Source organism: Peromyscus maniculatus, chromosome 21 (genome assembly GCF_049852395.1).
Source record: "Peromyscus maniculatus bairdii isolate BWxNUB_F1_BW_parent chromosome 21, HU_Pman_BW_mat_3.1, whole genome shotgun sequence".
Classification (NCBI taxonomy): domain Eukaryota; kingdom Metazoa; phylum Chordata; class Mammalia; order Rodentia; family Cricetidae; genus Peromyscus; species Peromyscus maniculatus.
The window spans coordinates 28,112,858-28,130,315 of NC_134872.1; the positions used below are offsets into that span (position 1 = coordinate 28,112,858).

The following is a 17,458-nucleotide window of genomic DNA, read 5'->3' on the forward strand; positions in this document are numbered from 1 at the left end:
CCAGCACGCCCAGGGCTAAGCTCCCGCTGCCAGAGGAAGGAAGGAACGGGTGGGTGAGTGGGTGGGTGTGTAGATGGACAAGTAAGTGAAATCTGATGTCCACAATGAGTTTAGCAAGTGGGGGGGGGGAGCTTGATCCACTCTGCACTTGTGCGCACTGTAGCTGAGACTCCCTGGTACCCCCGTGCCTGCATGCAAACATTTGAAACAGGGACAAAGAATGAACACGTCCCAACCTCAGGACACACCGTCACATCTGTTGGTATGCCCCCAGGGAATCCTCTCAGTTTCTATTCCCCAGGCCTTTGCCCGAGGGTGCCCAGTTATCTATAGGCTCACTTCACTCTGTTTTGTTTTGTTTTCATTTATGTGCGGTTGTTTGTTTTTGCTCGGTTTGTATTGTTTTGTTTGGGTAGGGGTGTGTTTGTGGTCTTTAGTGTTCTAGCTTCTTAAGGCAGGGTGTTGCCATGTAGCTCAGGCTGGCCTCAATATTCTCCTACCTCAGCCTACTGCATGCTGGGATTGCAGGCGTGCACTGCCATGCCCACTGTGCAGATTCCTCCTGTGCTGCCCTCCTGGCCCTCATGGGCATCTCGCCTCTATACTCACCCATGTTCTTGTCATCACTTGGAGCTTGCTTAGCTCTGTTCTTTCCTAGCCTGACCTTGGAGGGCCCACCCCGACTCTGTCAGCACTTCCGTCAGCCACAACACCAGATCTGAGTTACCAACCAGTTGATTACCTGGGTTCTCCTGTCCTCCCAAACCTGACTGAGTTTTGAGGACCACAGCCTCCCACCAGTGATTTTTTTTAAAACATATACACAAGGTCTCATGAGCTCAGACTAGCCTGGACCTTCCTATGAACTAATTCTCCTGCCTCTGCCTCCTGAGTGCTGGGATTACAGGCATGTACTATCATGCCCTGTGCTTTGAGTCAGACATGGGGATTCATGCATTTTAGGCAAGTACTCTACCAAATGAGGGGTTTCCCAAGCCCCATTGATTCTCTTGTTCACCCCATCTTCAGTGCTGGGCATCGGATCCAGAACCTCACACATGCTGGGCAAGTACTGACACTAGACTGTATCACTGTTTTCTTTCTTTCTTCCTTTCCTCCTTTCTTCCTCCCTTCCTTCCTTTCTTTCTCTCTCACTCTCTTCCAACTTCTCAATAAGTTGCACAGGATAGCCTTGAACGTGTGATTACAGCCTCTCAAGTATCTGAGAATGTAGGCCTGTCCAACCAGGCCCAGCCTTCCACTGTGACTGAGTCCCTTACACAGGACAGGCATAACAAGACTGTCTACTGCCACCTGGGTGACAGAGCTGAATGTAAGCACTGCCTGAATAGTGGTAGATGTGACCAACATGGGGTGACTGTGGTCAGTGCCAAGGAGAATGTCGAACTCCTAGTGGTCCCTCACAGAAGGGCAGAGGACAGACCAAGTACAGTGTCAGGGATCAGGGTGGTGGGACAGACTCGTAGCCATAAACTGTGGGTGCTATGGCTGTGGGCCACAGGCTGTATGGGCACTTCCACTTGGGCTACTGGGCAAGGAAGGCTCCCTCCAAGGAAGGAGAGTGTGTCCTGGTATTTTTTTCCCCCAGAGCTGAGGACCAAACCCAGGGCCTTGCGCTTGGTAGGCAAGCGCTCTACCACTGAGCTAAATCCCCAACCCCGTGTCCTGGTATTATTAGGTGACCTTAAGCAGGCTCAGTGTGCCTAAAATTTGCAAAAGCCCTGGTGTGAGAAACCCAGAAGCTGCCAAGACGCAAGTCAGGTCCCTGATGTGAACCTGGCCTTGGGACCCCATCTGGTCAGACAGCTCTGGGTCCTTCTTGGTGATACAGCATGCATTCTCTTTGGCCAGAGGGTAATTAAAACAACAGAGATGAGGTAGACACTAGACCCTCTTCCCACCCCAGCCATCCTCTGCAGAGGTGGGGCCCTTCCAGGGAAGAGCAGAATATCCCCCCCCACACTCTTCCCCTACCTCCCCCTGATACACACCCCAGCACTGAACATCTTAGGGTTGCATCACAGGAAGACACAAGCATTGCCCAAGCTGTGGGCCTGGCCCAGCAACCTCAAACCCTCCTGAAATTCATGGAGGTATGACTTCCTCCTCAGCTCAGAAGCCAAAGAAATCAGAGTGATTGGGGCTGCAGATCAGGCAGCTCTGTTCTAGCCCTCCACCCTCCAGCTCCAGCAGCCTGAGTTATGATCAGACTCACTTCCAGGGAGTCTTCGAGGGGTTTCTGGGACAGTGGCCATGAGGAGGCCAGACTCCAGCCCTTCCTCACAGCTAGTGCTCTTGTCTCTTGGTGATGGCTGTGGGGCCTGGGGCAGGGTAGGGCTCTGAGCGTCTAGGGTAGGAAGGTGAGCATTCATAGCTAAAATCAGGACCATGCTGGATTCTGCTGGAGGATCCGATGCAGATAAGCACTGGAGGGCTACTGTTGCAAATCACCCTCTGGAGTGATGGAAGGATCTTTCTACTAGCACGTGGAGGAGACCCGATCTAGTGTTGGTGTGGTCCCGGGGTTCTGTTTATGTCTTTCCTCAGGACAATGAGGTTCCTCTTTGGACTCCTGAGCACTGAATGTGCCCTGTGACTGTTGCTGAAGCCCAACATGACAGAGACCTAATGGGTCTTCGTGAAAAAATCTACCCTTCTGATGCCAATGGAGATTGAGAGCCCAATATGGCCAGCTTTGGCAAGCATTAATGTAAGCCTAGGAACTGTAGCAATGAGATTGGATTTCCCAGAAGAGCTGCCAGCTAAAGTCGTGCTGAGATCAAGAAATATGGGCCTTGGCAGTTCGTGTTACTGGAGTTGTGTCCATGCCAGTGGATGTCCACACACTCCAGAAGAGAATTTGACATTGCTGCTGCCACTGTTGCTGTTATAGCAATGGCGGCCACCGCTGCTACTGTTTCTGGGATTACCATTTCATAATTGCTTAGTACAGCTAGCACAGTGGAGACCCTGGCAACAAAAGTAGCTACCACAGTTAGTTAATCTTCCATTCCATTGGGCATGATAAATTTAATTCAGTAGTTATATACATGTCGATTGGCTTTGAAAATTATAAATTTATAAACTCAAGTTCCAGTTGCTTTTGGGATACTATCTTACAAGGACTCCAACGTACAGTATGGCTCGTTAAGGAAGGGAATGGCTCAGTTGCCTTTAGCCTACTGGCTATGGGTGAGATAGGACCTCTGTTGGTCTTTTCTGTGTTGAACACACAGATTGCAAGCCCAGTGCCACTTTGAGATCTTTGGCAGCAGTTAACTCTGCAGCTCACACATGATTGAGCCTGTATGATAATGAGTATTCAGAGACGGGTAATGTCTGGGGGGCACTCACCAACCTAAGACAGAGCACCTGTGTGGCCTGGGCAGGCGTCTCCATGACGGGTAAGGTGACCTGCTGACGTCCCACACAACCCAAGTCAGAAGCTCATTTTTTAATAAAAGGGGGACCTGCAGGGCCCTGCCCCCCATTTTGGGTAACTGTTGCCTTGCTTGCGGACCTTGACCTTGATATCCTCCCTATGCTAATTCCCTGCCAAGTTCCACCCTCCTGAATGCTTAAGGGAAGTTCCTTGTCTGTGTATCCTGAATAATGGGTGTTAACAGCGTAGATGCAAGATTGTAAAATATCAGTAGCGAACTTCTGCCCTCCAGGGTTCTCCCATTGTAATGTAAGCCTGTATTTAAGACCTCCTCCCTCTGTCAATAAATGACATTCGGCATTTAAAATTTATATATATATACATACTGCGAATGTAATCTATGAATACCACAAATGTGATTAATATCATGAGTGTAATTAATGAATATAAAAAAAATCCACCTGAACCTTGTGGCATAGGAAAGATTTTGAAGGCATTTCCAGCCTGGAAGAAACACTGGAGCTGTTCTAGTGTCCAGTCTGTTCCAGACGCAGTGTGAGGCCCTTCTCCATGCCAATGAGAAATGTGAGCCCAACGCTTTCTCCTCCTTGCATGCTTACTACCATTTTACACGTGTTTAATCACTTATTTATTTACTGTGTATGTGCATTTGTGTGTATGTAGTCTCTTGCATGGAGGTCAGAGGACAATTGGCAGAGGTTGGTTCTCTCCTGCCACTATGTAGGTCCCAGGGATTGAACTCAGGTCATAGGTTGGGTGACAAGTGTCCTTACCGGTTGAATCACCTTGCTACATTACTAAAGATTCCTAGGGACTCTATGATCCAAAATAGTGTGTGCCAAACAGGGGGGTTCAGGCCACATGACTGCTCCCAACAGGACAGAACCCCAGAATGCCTGAACTAGAAGGAATATTAGAGATCAAGGCAGGTCCATTATTAACAGACAGAAAACATCCAGAGAGGAGATGCCGCTTACTCAATATCACACAGCTCCTTCTCAAGGCTTTGAAAACAGTCTTCAAAGCCCCTGTCTCCAAGACTCAGAGCTAAGATCCTAAGAGTTATCACCTCCTCAGGGGGCAGTGACCACGTTCTCAGGTTCAGAGGCCCTTTCCATCTCTCCATCACTGTGCAGGTAACTCCAGGGCCAGAGAGCACTGAGGAAAAAGTCTGTAGCCATGTGGTGTAGATGGCACTTTCCATACCACCTGTCTTCTATGCATCCTGGACAATGGCCTGCTCACATCCTCTCATCCAGCCATCCTCTGTGGTTCTTCCAGCCTCGGGATTTCACAGTCGCCCCTAATGATAGTTCATTTGTCACTTTTGTATAGCTGAGACCAAAACACCCGAGGGAGGGCTGGGCAGATGGCACAGTTGGTAAAGTGCTCGCCACGCAAGCATGAGGACCTGAATGGGTCCCCAAAAGAAGTAGGATGTGCTGGTGGCCTGAACCTACAATTGTTGTAGAATACTATTCTAACTAGGCAAAGACATGCTATGCTTGTTCGCGCTGCAGCGTATTACTTTAACTGTGTACAGGTGTGTTGCTTTTGTTTAGTGATGTAAGAATGGGTGTTTAATTATGTAAAGATGTGTTGCATCTGTTTTACCTTGCCTGCCTAAAGCACCTGATGATCTAATAAAGAGCTAAATGGTCAATAGCTAGGCAGGAGAAAGGATAGGCGGGGCTGGCGGGCAGAGAGAATAAACAGGAGGAGAAATCTAGTCTTGAGACAAAGGAGAAGGAGAGAAGAGGAGAGGATGAGGGACACACCCGGGGCCATAAGCCAGGCAGCTGTCAGACAGACAGACAGACAGACAGACAGCAAGAAAGTAAGAAAAGGTAAAAAGCCCCAAGGCAAAACATAGATAAAGAGAAACAGGTTAAATTATAAGTGCTAGCCAGAAAACAGCTAAGATAAGGCCAAGCATTCAAAACTAATAATAAGTCTCCACGCCATGATTTGGGAGCTGGATTGGTGGCCCAAAAGAAAAAACCTGGTACAGGTAATCCCAGCACTGGGGACACAGAGACAAGATGATGCTTGAGGCTCTTTGCCCTAATTGGTGAGCTCCAGGTTTAATGAGAGGCCATACCTCAAAAAATAAGGTGGAGGGGCTTGAGCAATGGCTCAGTGGTTAAGAGCCCCACACATCTATATTTTAAATATCTAAACCACAAGAAGTAAAGACTAAAAGGTATCTACTTCGTACTGTACAATTAACTTATAAATTCATCCAACTTTTGGTAATTTATTGCTAATTGTGTATTTCAATTAAGACCCAAATCCCTGCAGGGCGGTGGTGGTGCACGTCTTTAATCACAGCCCTCGGGAGGCAGAAGCAGGAAGACCTCTGAGTTCGAGACCAGCCTGATCTACAGAGCGAGTTCCAGGACAGCCAAGGCTACACAGAAAAATTCTACCTTGAAAAACTAACTAAATAAATATTTAGTTTTAGTGCTAAAAAATAATTAATATGGAGAATTATTGGGGACTTCTCCCTCCACACACCCTTGAACATGCATATGCATGCATGTGCATACACACACACACACACACACACACACACACACACACACCCCTGAGAGAACAGCTTAAAGAAGAAATGGTGTACTTTGGCTATTTTAGAGGCTCATGTTCGTGTTTGCTTGGTCCTGTGTACTCAAGCAGAACATCATGGTGGTAGGAGTATGTGGTGGAGGTTCCTCACCTCATAGTGGACAGGAAGCAGTAATCGAGGAAGGGACTGGGACCCAGGCATAATCACCAAGGGCATGCCCCCTAGTAACCCACTTTTTCCAGCTTGGCCCCATGACTCAAAGTTCCTATCATCTTCAAAAAAAATGGTATGGTCAGCTGAGGACCAAGCCTTCAACATAGGAACCTGTGGGGACATTTCATATCCAAACCAGAGACAGGGTTTGCTTTAGCCAGGGTCGCTGCAGGAATAGTAGTGTATGCAGAAAAGGCTTGACCCCGAGGCTTAATGGACAGACTCTGTAGAGGGGACGAGCCAAGCTCATAGAGACCAGTGGTGACAGCAAGACATCACCAGCATGAGTGAGTCATGGGGAAGAGGGATGTGTTAGTGAGGTCCTTGTTGCTGTAACAAAATGCCTGGTAAGAGCAACTGAAGGAAGAAGGAAGGGCTTATTTGGTATCATCCCAGGATACAGCCCTTTATGACAGGGAAGTCATAACAGTAGATTAAGGCAGTTGCTCCTATTGTTCCCACAATCCGGAAGCAGAGAGAGATGGATGCTGGTGCTCAGCCCCCTTTCTCTTTAGTCAGTCCAGGATCCCAGCTCACGGCGCTGCCCACAGTTAGAGTGGGCCCTTCCATCTCAATCCAATATAGAAACTCATGGACACACCCAAAAGTCTGTCTCCTAGGTGAGTCTAGAGTCTTTCAGGCTGACGATTGTGCTGGTTAGTTTTCTGTCAACCCGACACAGGCTAGAGTCATCCGGGAAGAGGCAGCCTCAGTTGAGGGATTGTCTACGTCACACTGTCTTAGGAAAGACTCGGGGGGCAATTTCTTGATTAATGATTGATATGGAAGAACCCAGCCTACGGGGGGGCGGGGGACGGGGGTGGTACCTTCCCTGTGCAGGTGGGCCTGGGCTATATAAGAAAGTAAACTGATCAAGCCAGTAAGCAGTGTTCCTCCATGGTCTCTGCTTCAGTTCCCGTCTCCAGGTTCCTTATTGGGTACACTGCTTCAAGAAACCTCAGAGGGAGTGACCCAGTGTGTCTATATCACAATAAGGGCCGAAAAGGAAGTTGACCAAGAGAGAGCCCAAATTTGAATTCTCCACTTCTCTCTCTGTGCTTTCTGGCTGGCTGTAGTTGTGGTTGTTGGCCTGTCTGCTGTCTGTCTGGTGTGTGTCTGGTCAGTCCCTGTAACCTATCTGTTGTGCCTGTGTGTCTTATGTCTTGTCTGTCTGTGACTGCCTGGGGTGTGTGTGTGTGTGTGTAAGAGAGAGAGATCTGTGTCTCTCTCCATGTCTCTCCCTAACACAGGGGTTTGCTCTGTATTTATTGAAGAGCGTAGAAGACATGGTGTAAAAATGAGAGAGTCTTTACAGAGATCTTTAACAGAGCTTTACAAGGGAGAAGGTCACTTCAGAGACCCAGAGCAGCACTCAAAACCACGTGAATCTTATCAGCCTATACCCACATGCCGCTTCCAACATTTATGGGGTATTTGTTATTTAAGGTTGCTTTTAACCTGTTGGCTGTTTTCAGCAAATGATTACCACAATATACATATACACGCGGGTATTATTCTGGGTCAGGGGCATGGAAGAGTACGTAGCTTAAGAGTAAAGCTATACATTGGATTGTAAAAGATGGTCTCAGGGGCACAATCCAAGGCACAGTAAGACTGGTTATGTTGTTCTCTTTCAGTCTCTCTCTGTCCCTCTGTCTCTCTCTGTCTCTCTCTCAAGAATTATTTATTTATTTATGTATATAGTGTTCTGCCTGCATGTATGCATTGCAGGCCAGAAGAGGGCGCCATATCTCATCACAGATGGCTGTGAACCACCATGTAGTTGCTGGGAATTGAACTCAGGACCTCTGGAAAAACAGCCAGTGCTCTTAACCTCTGAGCCATCTCTCCAGCCCTATGTTGTTCTCTTAAATGCAGGTTAGACTCAAACAAGCTGAGTGCACAGTAGGACAGCAGGCTGACTGTAGAGTCTTTTTTTTTTAAAGGTTTTTTTGAGACAGGGTTTCTCTGTATAGTTTTGGTGCCTGTCCTGGATCTCGCTCTGTAGACCAGTCTAGCCTCGAACTCACAGAGATCCACCTGCCTCTGCCTCCCGAGTGCTGGTATTAAAGGCATACGCCACCGCCACCCAGCTTTAACTACATAGTCTTATATGATCTCAAGGCATGTTATGAACTTGGAAGCTCCAACGAAGTTTCAGTCTCTTCAAAGGCAAAGAGGTGTTTTTAGCAAAATATATTACCACACTCGAGTTCCTGCCCTGACTTCCCCTCAGTGATTATGATGGGGAAATGTAAACCAAATAAACCCTTGCCTCTCCAAGTTGTTCAGTCGCAGTAACAGAAACCCAACTAAGACCAAGATCAATATTAACCATCGCAAAGGAGATGACACGATAGGATCCCAGCAAGCACTAGAGCTCGGAGAGGGTCCCCAGCAGGAGACACACAGTGGGGACAGAGCTGCCGGGAGGAGTGGGGGCGGTAAAAGAAGCCTACCCACCTCGCCTTCCCCCGACTCCGGCCAGGAACTCCCACGGGCCATTTCTGGAAGCCAGACAGCAAGGGGTCCCAGGCAGAGCAGTCCAGAAAAGCAGCCTCCCGAGTGGAAGGCAGAGAAGAGGGATGAGCCTAGGAACATGGAACAGCACGCGCGCGCGCGCGCACACACACACACACACACACACACACACACACACACACACACACAAGCTATCTGCAATGTCCTCTCTGTGTGTAGAGCCAGTCAGCCATCTGCAATACGTTCTTGAGTGCTGACCACTGCGTTCTGATTGGCTGAGTATGATTCACAGTCTGATGGGCCAAGCATCAGCTAGAGATAACCAATCACAGGACCACAGAGACTTCTTACAATGAAGTTATGATATGGGTTTGACTTTTCAGAGGTCAAAAGATTCTAACCATGAAATTGCCCGAGCCCAAAGTCCCACCTCTTTAAAGTACTAGAAATGTGTATTTTTTTATTTACATAGTGGGTGGAAGACCTCATGTTCTTGCCTCTTGTAATCTGGTCAGGAAGATTACAGACAATGCTCTAAATTGGGGAGGCTACTGAAGTTTACCCCATATGTCTGAAGGGTTTCTAGGGGCTGATTTCTTTGAAACAGGGTAGCATCATGTAACCGTGATTGACCTCAGTCTTACTGTGAAGGCTAGGCTGGCCTTGAACTTGTAGCAATCCTCTTGCCTCTGTCTCCCAAGTGTTGGAATTGCAGGTATATGCCACCATGCCTAGTTCTATGTGCCAGTTTTAATCATTGGGTCACTGTGTTGACAAGAATTCCAAGCTTTCTTCTGGCCTCAGCAGTGCTATGATTGATTGGTGATGGCTGCCATGAGCATAGACATGGAAATGGTGATATACATGCCAATCTGACCCTAAACAGTTGCCTGGCTTGATTTTTACAAAACCTTTGCATTTTCTCCTATCACCCTGTGGCTTCTTCCTCAACCCATTCTCTCCCCTTTTCTTCCCTATATTGGATCCTATAATGGATCACACTGAGTGAGTTTAACCCAGAAAAACAACCATCTTGATCCACCTTTATCCCCTCTCGCCCCCATGACCAAGGCACCTGATCATGCTCTTCTTTCCAGGCCACCACCCACGTGTACGTGACTATCGTGGATGAGAATGATAATGCTCCTGTGTTCCAGCAGCCACACTATGAGGTGGTGCTGGATGAGGGTCCGGATACAGTCAACGCCAGTCTTATCACCATCCAGGCGCTGGACCTGGATGAGGGACCGAATGGCACTGTCACCTATGCCATTGTGGCAGGCAACATCATCAATACCTTCCGAATCAACAGGCACACGGTCAGCAGCTGGGGGTGGGATCCAGGAGGGGCCAAAGTCTCTCCAGGGCTTAGTGGGAAGCTTGGTGATATCATAGGGTATAAGGAGCAAACATAGAGCCCGGAAGGAAATTGGAGTGCCCAGTGACAGGGGGTGACGGGGTGGAAAGCTTTAGTGGATAGGACCTATCTGTCTTCAGTGGTGCTGTGATTGATTAGTGATGTCTGTTATAGGTATAGATACAGCAAGTGTGGTTAGGATGTCAGGGTCTATTTGGTATAATCATAGACTGGCCTAGGGCCGTCACTCATCATCCTCTCCCCTTGTACTTCCTGTGTCCCCAGGGTGTCATTACTGCTGCCAAGGAGCTAGACTATGAGATCAGCCATGGCCGCTACACCCTGACTGTCACTGCCACAGACCAGTGTCCCATCTTGTCCCACCGCCTCACCTCTACTACCACGGTATGTAGGTGGGATACATCCCCAATGTGGAAGTGGGGGAGAACAAAGAGGACCCAGGAGGCTCCATGGTGGAAGGGGAAGGAGAAGAAATGCCTGTTGGGAGGAAATGCCTGCATGCAAGGGCTCTTGTCCAGCTCAGCAGGTAGTCACTGAACTTCTCTGTGACTGTGTCTAGCAGATGAGTGAAAACACCTGCATGCCCCACCCTCCTTCATGGGGAAAAAGCATGCCCTCTGGTCAAACTAACAGTGATTCAGATCCCTGCTCTTCCACTTCCTGGCTATGTGAACCTGGACAAATCACGTGACCTCCCTGAGCTCCTGTTTCCTCTCGAATGAAAGTTGTTTCAGGATACAGGAGGAGCAAACGGGAGCACATGAGATGCCCAGAGTACAGGGATGAGTCGGCCATGGTGACAGTGCTAATCAGACACACAGAAAGTAGAGACAGGGGAATTACAAGGTCAAGACCCTGTATCCAAACAAACAGGGTTGGGGTGAAGGTCAGTGGTAGAATACTTACCTATCATGTACAAGGTCATGAGTTCAATTCCCAGAAACAAACACACACACACACACACACACACACACACACACACACACACACACACACACGGGTGTGTAGTGGGGGAACTTGGGCCAGAGCTCACACGCCAGAGCTTAGATGCCCACCTTAGCCCACGGATGTCAGCACCAAACAGTGCAGTTGCTGAGGTTCCCCGGACATCTAGGGCTAATCCTAGCTAAGCTATTCACTGTCTCAGGTGCTTGTGAATGTGAACGACATCAATGACAACGTGCCCACTTTTCCCCGAGACTATGAAGGACCATTTGACGTCACCGAGGGCCAGCCAGGGCCCAGAGTGTGGACATTCCTGGCCCATGACCGGGACTCGGGTCCCAATGGGCAGGTGGAGTACAGTGTTGTGGATGGAGACCCACTGGGTAAGTGAGGCCTGCATTGGGCAATGTGATGGGCATGAGCTCTCTTCACCTGCTCAGGACTGGGGTGAGGGAGGCCACCACACAGTCCACCAACCACTGTGTGACCTTGCCCTCCCTGGACCTCAGTTCCACATGCCTTTATCACAGGAGTATGGGGAGAATGCCATGGCATCGGGAACACAGGCCAAGTCATAACTCTCTCTAGGCATGGGTAGGAAACATCTCAGTGGAGGAAGGCAAGCCTCATTACCACATGCACCTCAGGACCTCAGGACCCAGGGTGTACATTTGGGGAGCACTGGGCTCCTCTGAATACCTCAGTGTCACCCAACAAAAGCCTACACAGCTGGGCATGGTGACCCATGCTTCTAATTCCAGCACTCAGGAGGTAGAGGCAGGTGGATCTCTATGAGTTCAAGGCCAGGCAAAGTTACTCGGTGAGAAGCTATCTTTAAATAAAATAAAATAACCATAAAAAAACAAAAAGCCTACACAGCTGTCATGACTGCCAACCTGGCTCAGAGGCCGGAGGCTGGAAGAAGACGTTCTCTCAAGATATTTTGTGAGCAAGAATTTCAAGGGTTCAGGAAATCCTTCAAAAGACACCATGGGAAGAGGGACCTTCAAAAGGCCGTAACAGGAAAGTGGCAGCCACTGTGGCAGCCACTAGTCACCCATATGGGCCCTGGGGTTCCAGGCCTCCCCATTCTCAAGGACCAAAGCAGATATCAAATATGTGTAAAACATCCTGCTTTCTTATTGGTTATTCCATGACTGTTCATAAGGGCCTACTGTGTGTTGGTCACCTGCCAGGGGACACAGACAAGAACTGAGCCGAGTGGACAGGTGGGAAATAGACTTTCAGAGAGAACAATGAGCACAAAGGCCCTGAGGTCCAAGCGTGCCTGGTAGGATAATGGCAGAGTGTCTGGTGTGTGTGTGAACTTGAGCAAGAAGAGGAGGAGACAGAGATATTGCCATCAAGAGGACTTGGTATTTACTGAGTGAGGCGAACACCATGGTGCTTTGAGCAAGACATGACTTGATTCAGGCTCACATATATATATATATATATATATATATATATATATATATATATATATATATACACATTCTCTCTCTCTCTCTCTCTCTCTCTCTCTCTCTCTCTCTCTCATCCTCCACCACCCCCGACCCCCACTCCCCTGGGATTCATCTTGGAAACAGAAAAGTAGATACCGGACTGCAGCTCAAACCTATTCTTCCACAGCAGAGAAAGGGACACACCCAGGCCACTCCACACAAAGGCCACTGCAGCCTGAGCTTGCAGGGCCTGCTCCCCACCCACCCAGTCACCTACTCAATCTCCAGCCCAAGTGTTTGTGCCAGGCTCTCACATGACCTCTCTGCTTTCATTCCAAAATCCTCAAGCACAGGAACCACAGTGAACTCCTTAAAACCTGTCAAGCTGTGTTCCTCCCACGTTCAAAGCCCCCATGGTGTCCACCTCACTCAGGAAATGCCAAGACCTTTCAATGGCCCTCAAAGCCATACGGAAAAAAAAAAAATCTCTTCCCCCTCGTTCTCTTATTCAGATTCCCACTAGACATGGTCTTTTTGAAATTCCTTGAGCTTCAGGGGTGCTCAGACCTTAGGACCTTTGCACTTGCCATACCCAGCAATTCTTGTGGAAAAAGGAATTAGGAAACATTCCACCCCTGCTTGAACTTTGACCACCAACCCTTCCTCCTCCCCAGGACCTCTCGGCTACCCCTTTCGGCCAAGCCATCCTGGGACCCCTTGCCCACCTCTCTATCTTCCTTGCAAGATCTCAGTCCCCCCAGACAGCCCCTGGCCTCCCTTTCAGGATCCCCCTCCTATATTAAGAGTTGCTTTGTTGCCAACCCAACCGGAGAGGACTCCTGCCTGTGAGCCCAGTTTCCAGATGGAACAATCAAGGCAAGGCTTGCTAAGAAGCAGGCTATCGCCCAGATACAACTGGGCAGAAGGTTGTGGCCTCCTGTCTCCAGATGTGGGGAATGAGGAGGTGTGGGGTCAGGAGTTCTGGCCAGGGCAAGTTGCTGAGGGGACTAATATGTAACTGGAGGAGTCTAGCCAGAGTCCCACTGCTACTCCAGGTCTGCTCCCCCAAAACTTCCAGGGTGATCAGGTCTTCCCTGCCTCTGACAGTGTGAAAGGAAGCCATTTGCCAGGACATATCGGGGGTGTCAACAGGGTTGGGAAACCCCAAGAGAGGGAATCCCCGTTCTTTGGAGACCTTGGAGCCTAGAGCACAGGAAACCCTGCTTCTGCCGCTTCCTCAGCCTTACGGAGGGTGGGACCAGGGAGCCCGGGCCTGGAAGAGCTGACAGGAAATCCCAGCTGTAGGTAGGCACGGGCGCTGTTGTGGCAGAAGCTGGGGACGGGTGACAGGCAGCCGCCCCAGACTGGTGTTCGTGACCTAGGTTGTGAGGGGCGGGCGGGCCACAAAGCCACCGGGATGCTTAGGCCTCCACCCTTGCAGAGCTGTGTGTGCCCCACTGTGGGCCTGAGCCCCCAGTGCCAAGAGGAAGAGAAACAGTTGAGTGGTGCTTCATACCTGTATTCCAGCACTTAGGAGGCTGAGGCAGGGGGATTGCCACCAATTCCAGGCCAACCTGGGCTGGAGCGTGAGACCCTGTCTCAAGAGAAAGAGAAAAGGAAGGGGAATGACTTCCTCCTCAGCTCAGTTCCTGGAAGAATGTGCAGAGGTGAAGTGACCAGTTCCTCGTGTTCTTGCCAATGGCCATAGCCCCAATCCCTTCTTGGTTTCCACCAAGGTTCCCGCTTCCTCCTCTTCCTCCCCCTCCCCCCCAACCTCTCTTTCTCTCTCCCAAACTTCTACCCCATCAGTCCCGAGGGGTGTTATCTTGAAAGCCCAGAGTCCCAGCAGACTCAGACCTCAGTTCTGCCGTTACCATGCAGGAAGCATCCAGGACGCTGTTCTCTGCCTCCTAGCTTCCTTCTCCAAAGGACAGGAGCCACAGGGTAGACCAGGATCTGTGGCTGTGGGCTTATTGCTTTAGACATTAGCACCTTGCCCCTCAGTTGGGTCTAGATCTGAACCTCAGGGTTAAAAATGCCATTACCACAGGTCTGGAAGATCTCACACTGTGTTCCATTTGGGGGCTCCAGCCAGGGGCCAGCCAGGGCCCCTCATCCTACTAACCTGCTCCCTGGAGCTCACAGCAGCAGCCCTCCTTTATGGCAAAGGGGCCCTAATGCATTCTTTTCTCACAAGACTTCCTTCCTGGGCAGTAGTTTTTGCCAGTCGTGGAGGCTGGGGAGACTAGAGGCAGCAGGCTGAGGTATCTGCCCAATGATTCCAGGTTCTTACCTCCACCAGACGAAGAATTCAGAGATGAGACAAAGGAATTGGGAGGGGTTTTCCCTCTCTATCGTGTGTGTGTGTGTGTGTGTGTGTGTGTGTGTGTGTGTGTGTGTGTGTGTGTGTGTATGCGCGCGCATGCACACAGAGGCCTGAAGTTCATGTTAGGAATCAGCCTCCAGCAGTCTTCCACCTTATTCACTGAGGCAGGCTCTCTCAAACCCAGAACTTGCCAATATGCTGGCCAGCTTGTGCTGGGGGAACCTCCTGTCTCTCTGCCTTCTGAGGCTGGAATTACAGGTGGGACAACACGACCTCCTGGCCTTTCCGGGAAGGGTTTCTGGGGTTCCAAACTCCGGTCCTCGTGCTGGCAAGGGAAATGCTCCAACTTCTCAGCCATGTCCCTCCTATCCCAAGGGAGGAGGTGTCATCACAGAACAAAAACACATAGCAAAAGGAAATGGAGATTTCCAGGGAGAGGCAAATGGCCGGCTCTACAACGCTGATGATGGTATTTGCATAAAGCGAAGGACGGGTCACTATGCTCTGCTTTGGTCCTGGTGGTGGCGGCCAGCCTAGACAGTGGCATGGTGTTCTGCTGTGACATGGCCCAGGGGTGGCCTCAGCCTCCGGACACCCTGCAGCTCATCTTGTGCCTTTTTTTCTACCTGTCTAGAACACACTTTCTGGAGTTCTTAATACCTTTGCTGGTTTCTGACCACAAGCAGACAGGAAGAGTGTGTTGTGTGGGAAGGGGGCCCCGTAAGTCAGAGGTGGTGGTGGCACATTCCCGGAATCCCAGCACTTGGGACGCGGAGGCATAGGGTCAGGAGTTCGGGGTCAGCCTGGGCTACGTGAAACTCTGCCTCAAAACAGACAAAAACAAAGAACTCCCACCCGTGCTTTCCAACACAGTTATCACACCTGGCTCAGCCTCTGGCCAGCTCGAGGCCCAGGAGGGGAAGCTGATTGGTCAGGAATTACATACACATGTGGGCATCAGGGCCACTCTCGCATTGTGCCCATAAAGGGCCTCAGGAGGGCACGCGCCTCAGCGGCCCCTGGTCTTCATGAGGGAGGCTGGCTGGAGGAAGGGGGCTCTCGGTGGGGACCAGCTAACACAGACCTGTTCTTGGTGGCTCCCAGGGGAGTTCGTGATTTCTCCTGTGGAGGGTGTGCTGAGGGTCCGGAAGGATGTAGAGCTGGACCGGGAGACCATTGCCTTCTACAACCTGACCATCTGTGCCCGCGACAGGGGGGTACCGCCTCTCAGCTCCACAGTGAGTCTGGCCCAGCTCTGTGGCATCCCTTGTGGTATACCCTGAATGCCTGCGGACTGTCACCCTTGGCCCAGAGAAACCAGAGGTGCCTTAGCGTCGGGGACCTTGGCTCTCCAGGATTCTCCCCTCATAATCCTCTTTCAAGAGACTGCGTTTCCTGCTAGACCTCTGGCTCTGATGCAGACCTGTCAGGGTGTACACCCTCTCCCCTCTGCCTCTGTGACTCCCCCTCTTCTTCTCCTTGACTGGTTTTCTGCCTTCATCTGCCCGGGTCTCCACAACCTTCCTCACTCAATGTCTTAGCTCCCTGGGTCTCTGTCCCCTCCTCCTCCTCCTCTTCGGTCGCACCCACCCCTGACTCTCCCTTCCCCCAGATGCTGGTGGGCATCCGAGTGCTGGACATCAACGACAACGACCCAGTGCTGTTGAACCTTCCCATGAATGTCACCATCAGTGAGAACAGCCCCGTCTCGAGCTTCGTCGCCCACATCCTGGCCAGCGACGCCGACAGCGGCTGCAATGCCCTCCTCACCTTCAATATCACCGCGGGCAACCGAGAGCGGGCCTTCTTCATCAATGCCACGGTAGGGTCGGGCCGCCCGGGGGGGGGGGGGGGTAGGGGAGGGCAAGTTCTTCCTATGAGAGGCTCACTGAGGAGTCCCGGGTTCCAGACTGGGGCGGTGACTTCTTTGTGGCACGGAAGAAACTGGGCCCCAGGGCTGGAACAACAGCTGATCTAAAGTAAATAGGGAATCCATGAGCGGCAGCGCACACCCAAATCCTGGCCAGCCTTTGCGAGGCTGAGCAGGAGGATTGCTGTGAGTTCAAGGTTAGTCTGAAGTTCATAAAAGCCCTGAATCAAAACGCAAGCATACAGCACTTGGGAGGCAGAGGCAGGCAGATCTCTGTGAGTTCGAGGCCAGCCTGGGCTACAGAGTGAGTTCTAGGACAGGCGCAAAGCTACACAGAGAAACCCTGTCTCGAAAAACCAAACCAAAACAAACCAAAACAAAACAAAAAGCAAGTATAAACAGGGTGCAGTGTAGCATCTGTAATTCTAGCACCTGAGGAGTATCAGCAAGATTAGGAGTTCAGGGTCATCCTGGCTCCACAGTGAGTTTGAAATCAGTCTGTGCTATAAGAGACCCTACTTAAAAAACTAAGGCAATGAAGTGTAATAAAAAAACAAAATTGCCAGGCGGTGGTGGCACATGCCTTTAATCCCAGCACTCGGGAGGCAGAGCCAGGCGGATCTCTGTGAGTTCGAGGCCAGCCTGGACTACCAAGTGAGTCCCAGGAAAGGCACAAAGCTACACAGAGAAACCCTGTCTCAAAAAACAAAAACAAAAAAAAAAAAAAAAAAAAAAAATCTGCTCAAAAATAAGTCAACTCCTAGAGCCAGAGCAGGTGGTGGGAACTCCAGCCAGCAGAGGAGCCCATCA

General features: G+C 50.3%; 1 protein-coding gene across 1 annotated transcript in view; it reads left to right on the forward strand.

The window, feature by feature from the left end:
* Cdh23 (cadherin related 23) overlaps positions 1-17,458 on the forward strand; it is a 386,250-nt gene that overhangs the window by 343,448 nt on the left and 25,344 nt on the right. The window contains exons 38-42 of the mRNA XM_076557194.1: positions 9,782-10,003; positions 10,327-10,446; positions 11,210-11,390; positions 15,883-16,016; positions 16,391-16,600. Coding sequence (XP_076413309.1) covers positions 9,782-10,003; positions 10,327-10,446; positions 11,210-11,390; positions 15,883-16,016; positions 16,391-16,600 — 867 coding nt within the window. The remainder of the gene's footprint in view (positions 1-9,781; positions 10,004-10,326; positions 10,447-11,209; positions 11,391-15,882; positions 16,017-16,390; positions 16,601-17,458) is intronic.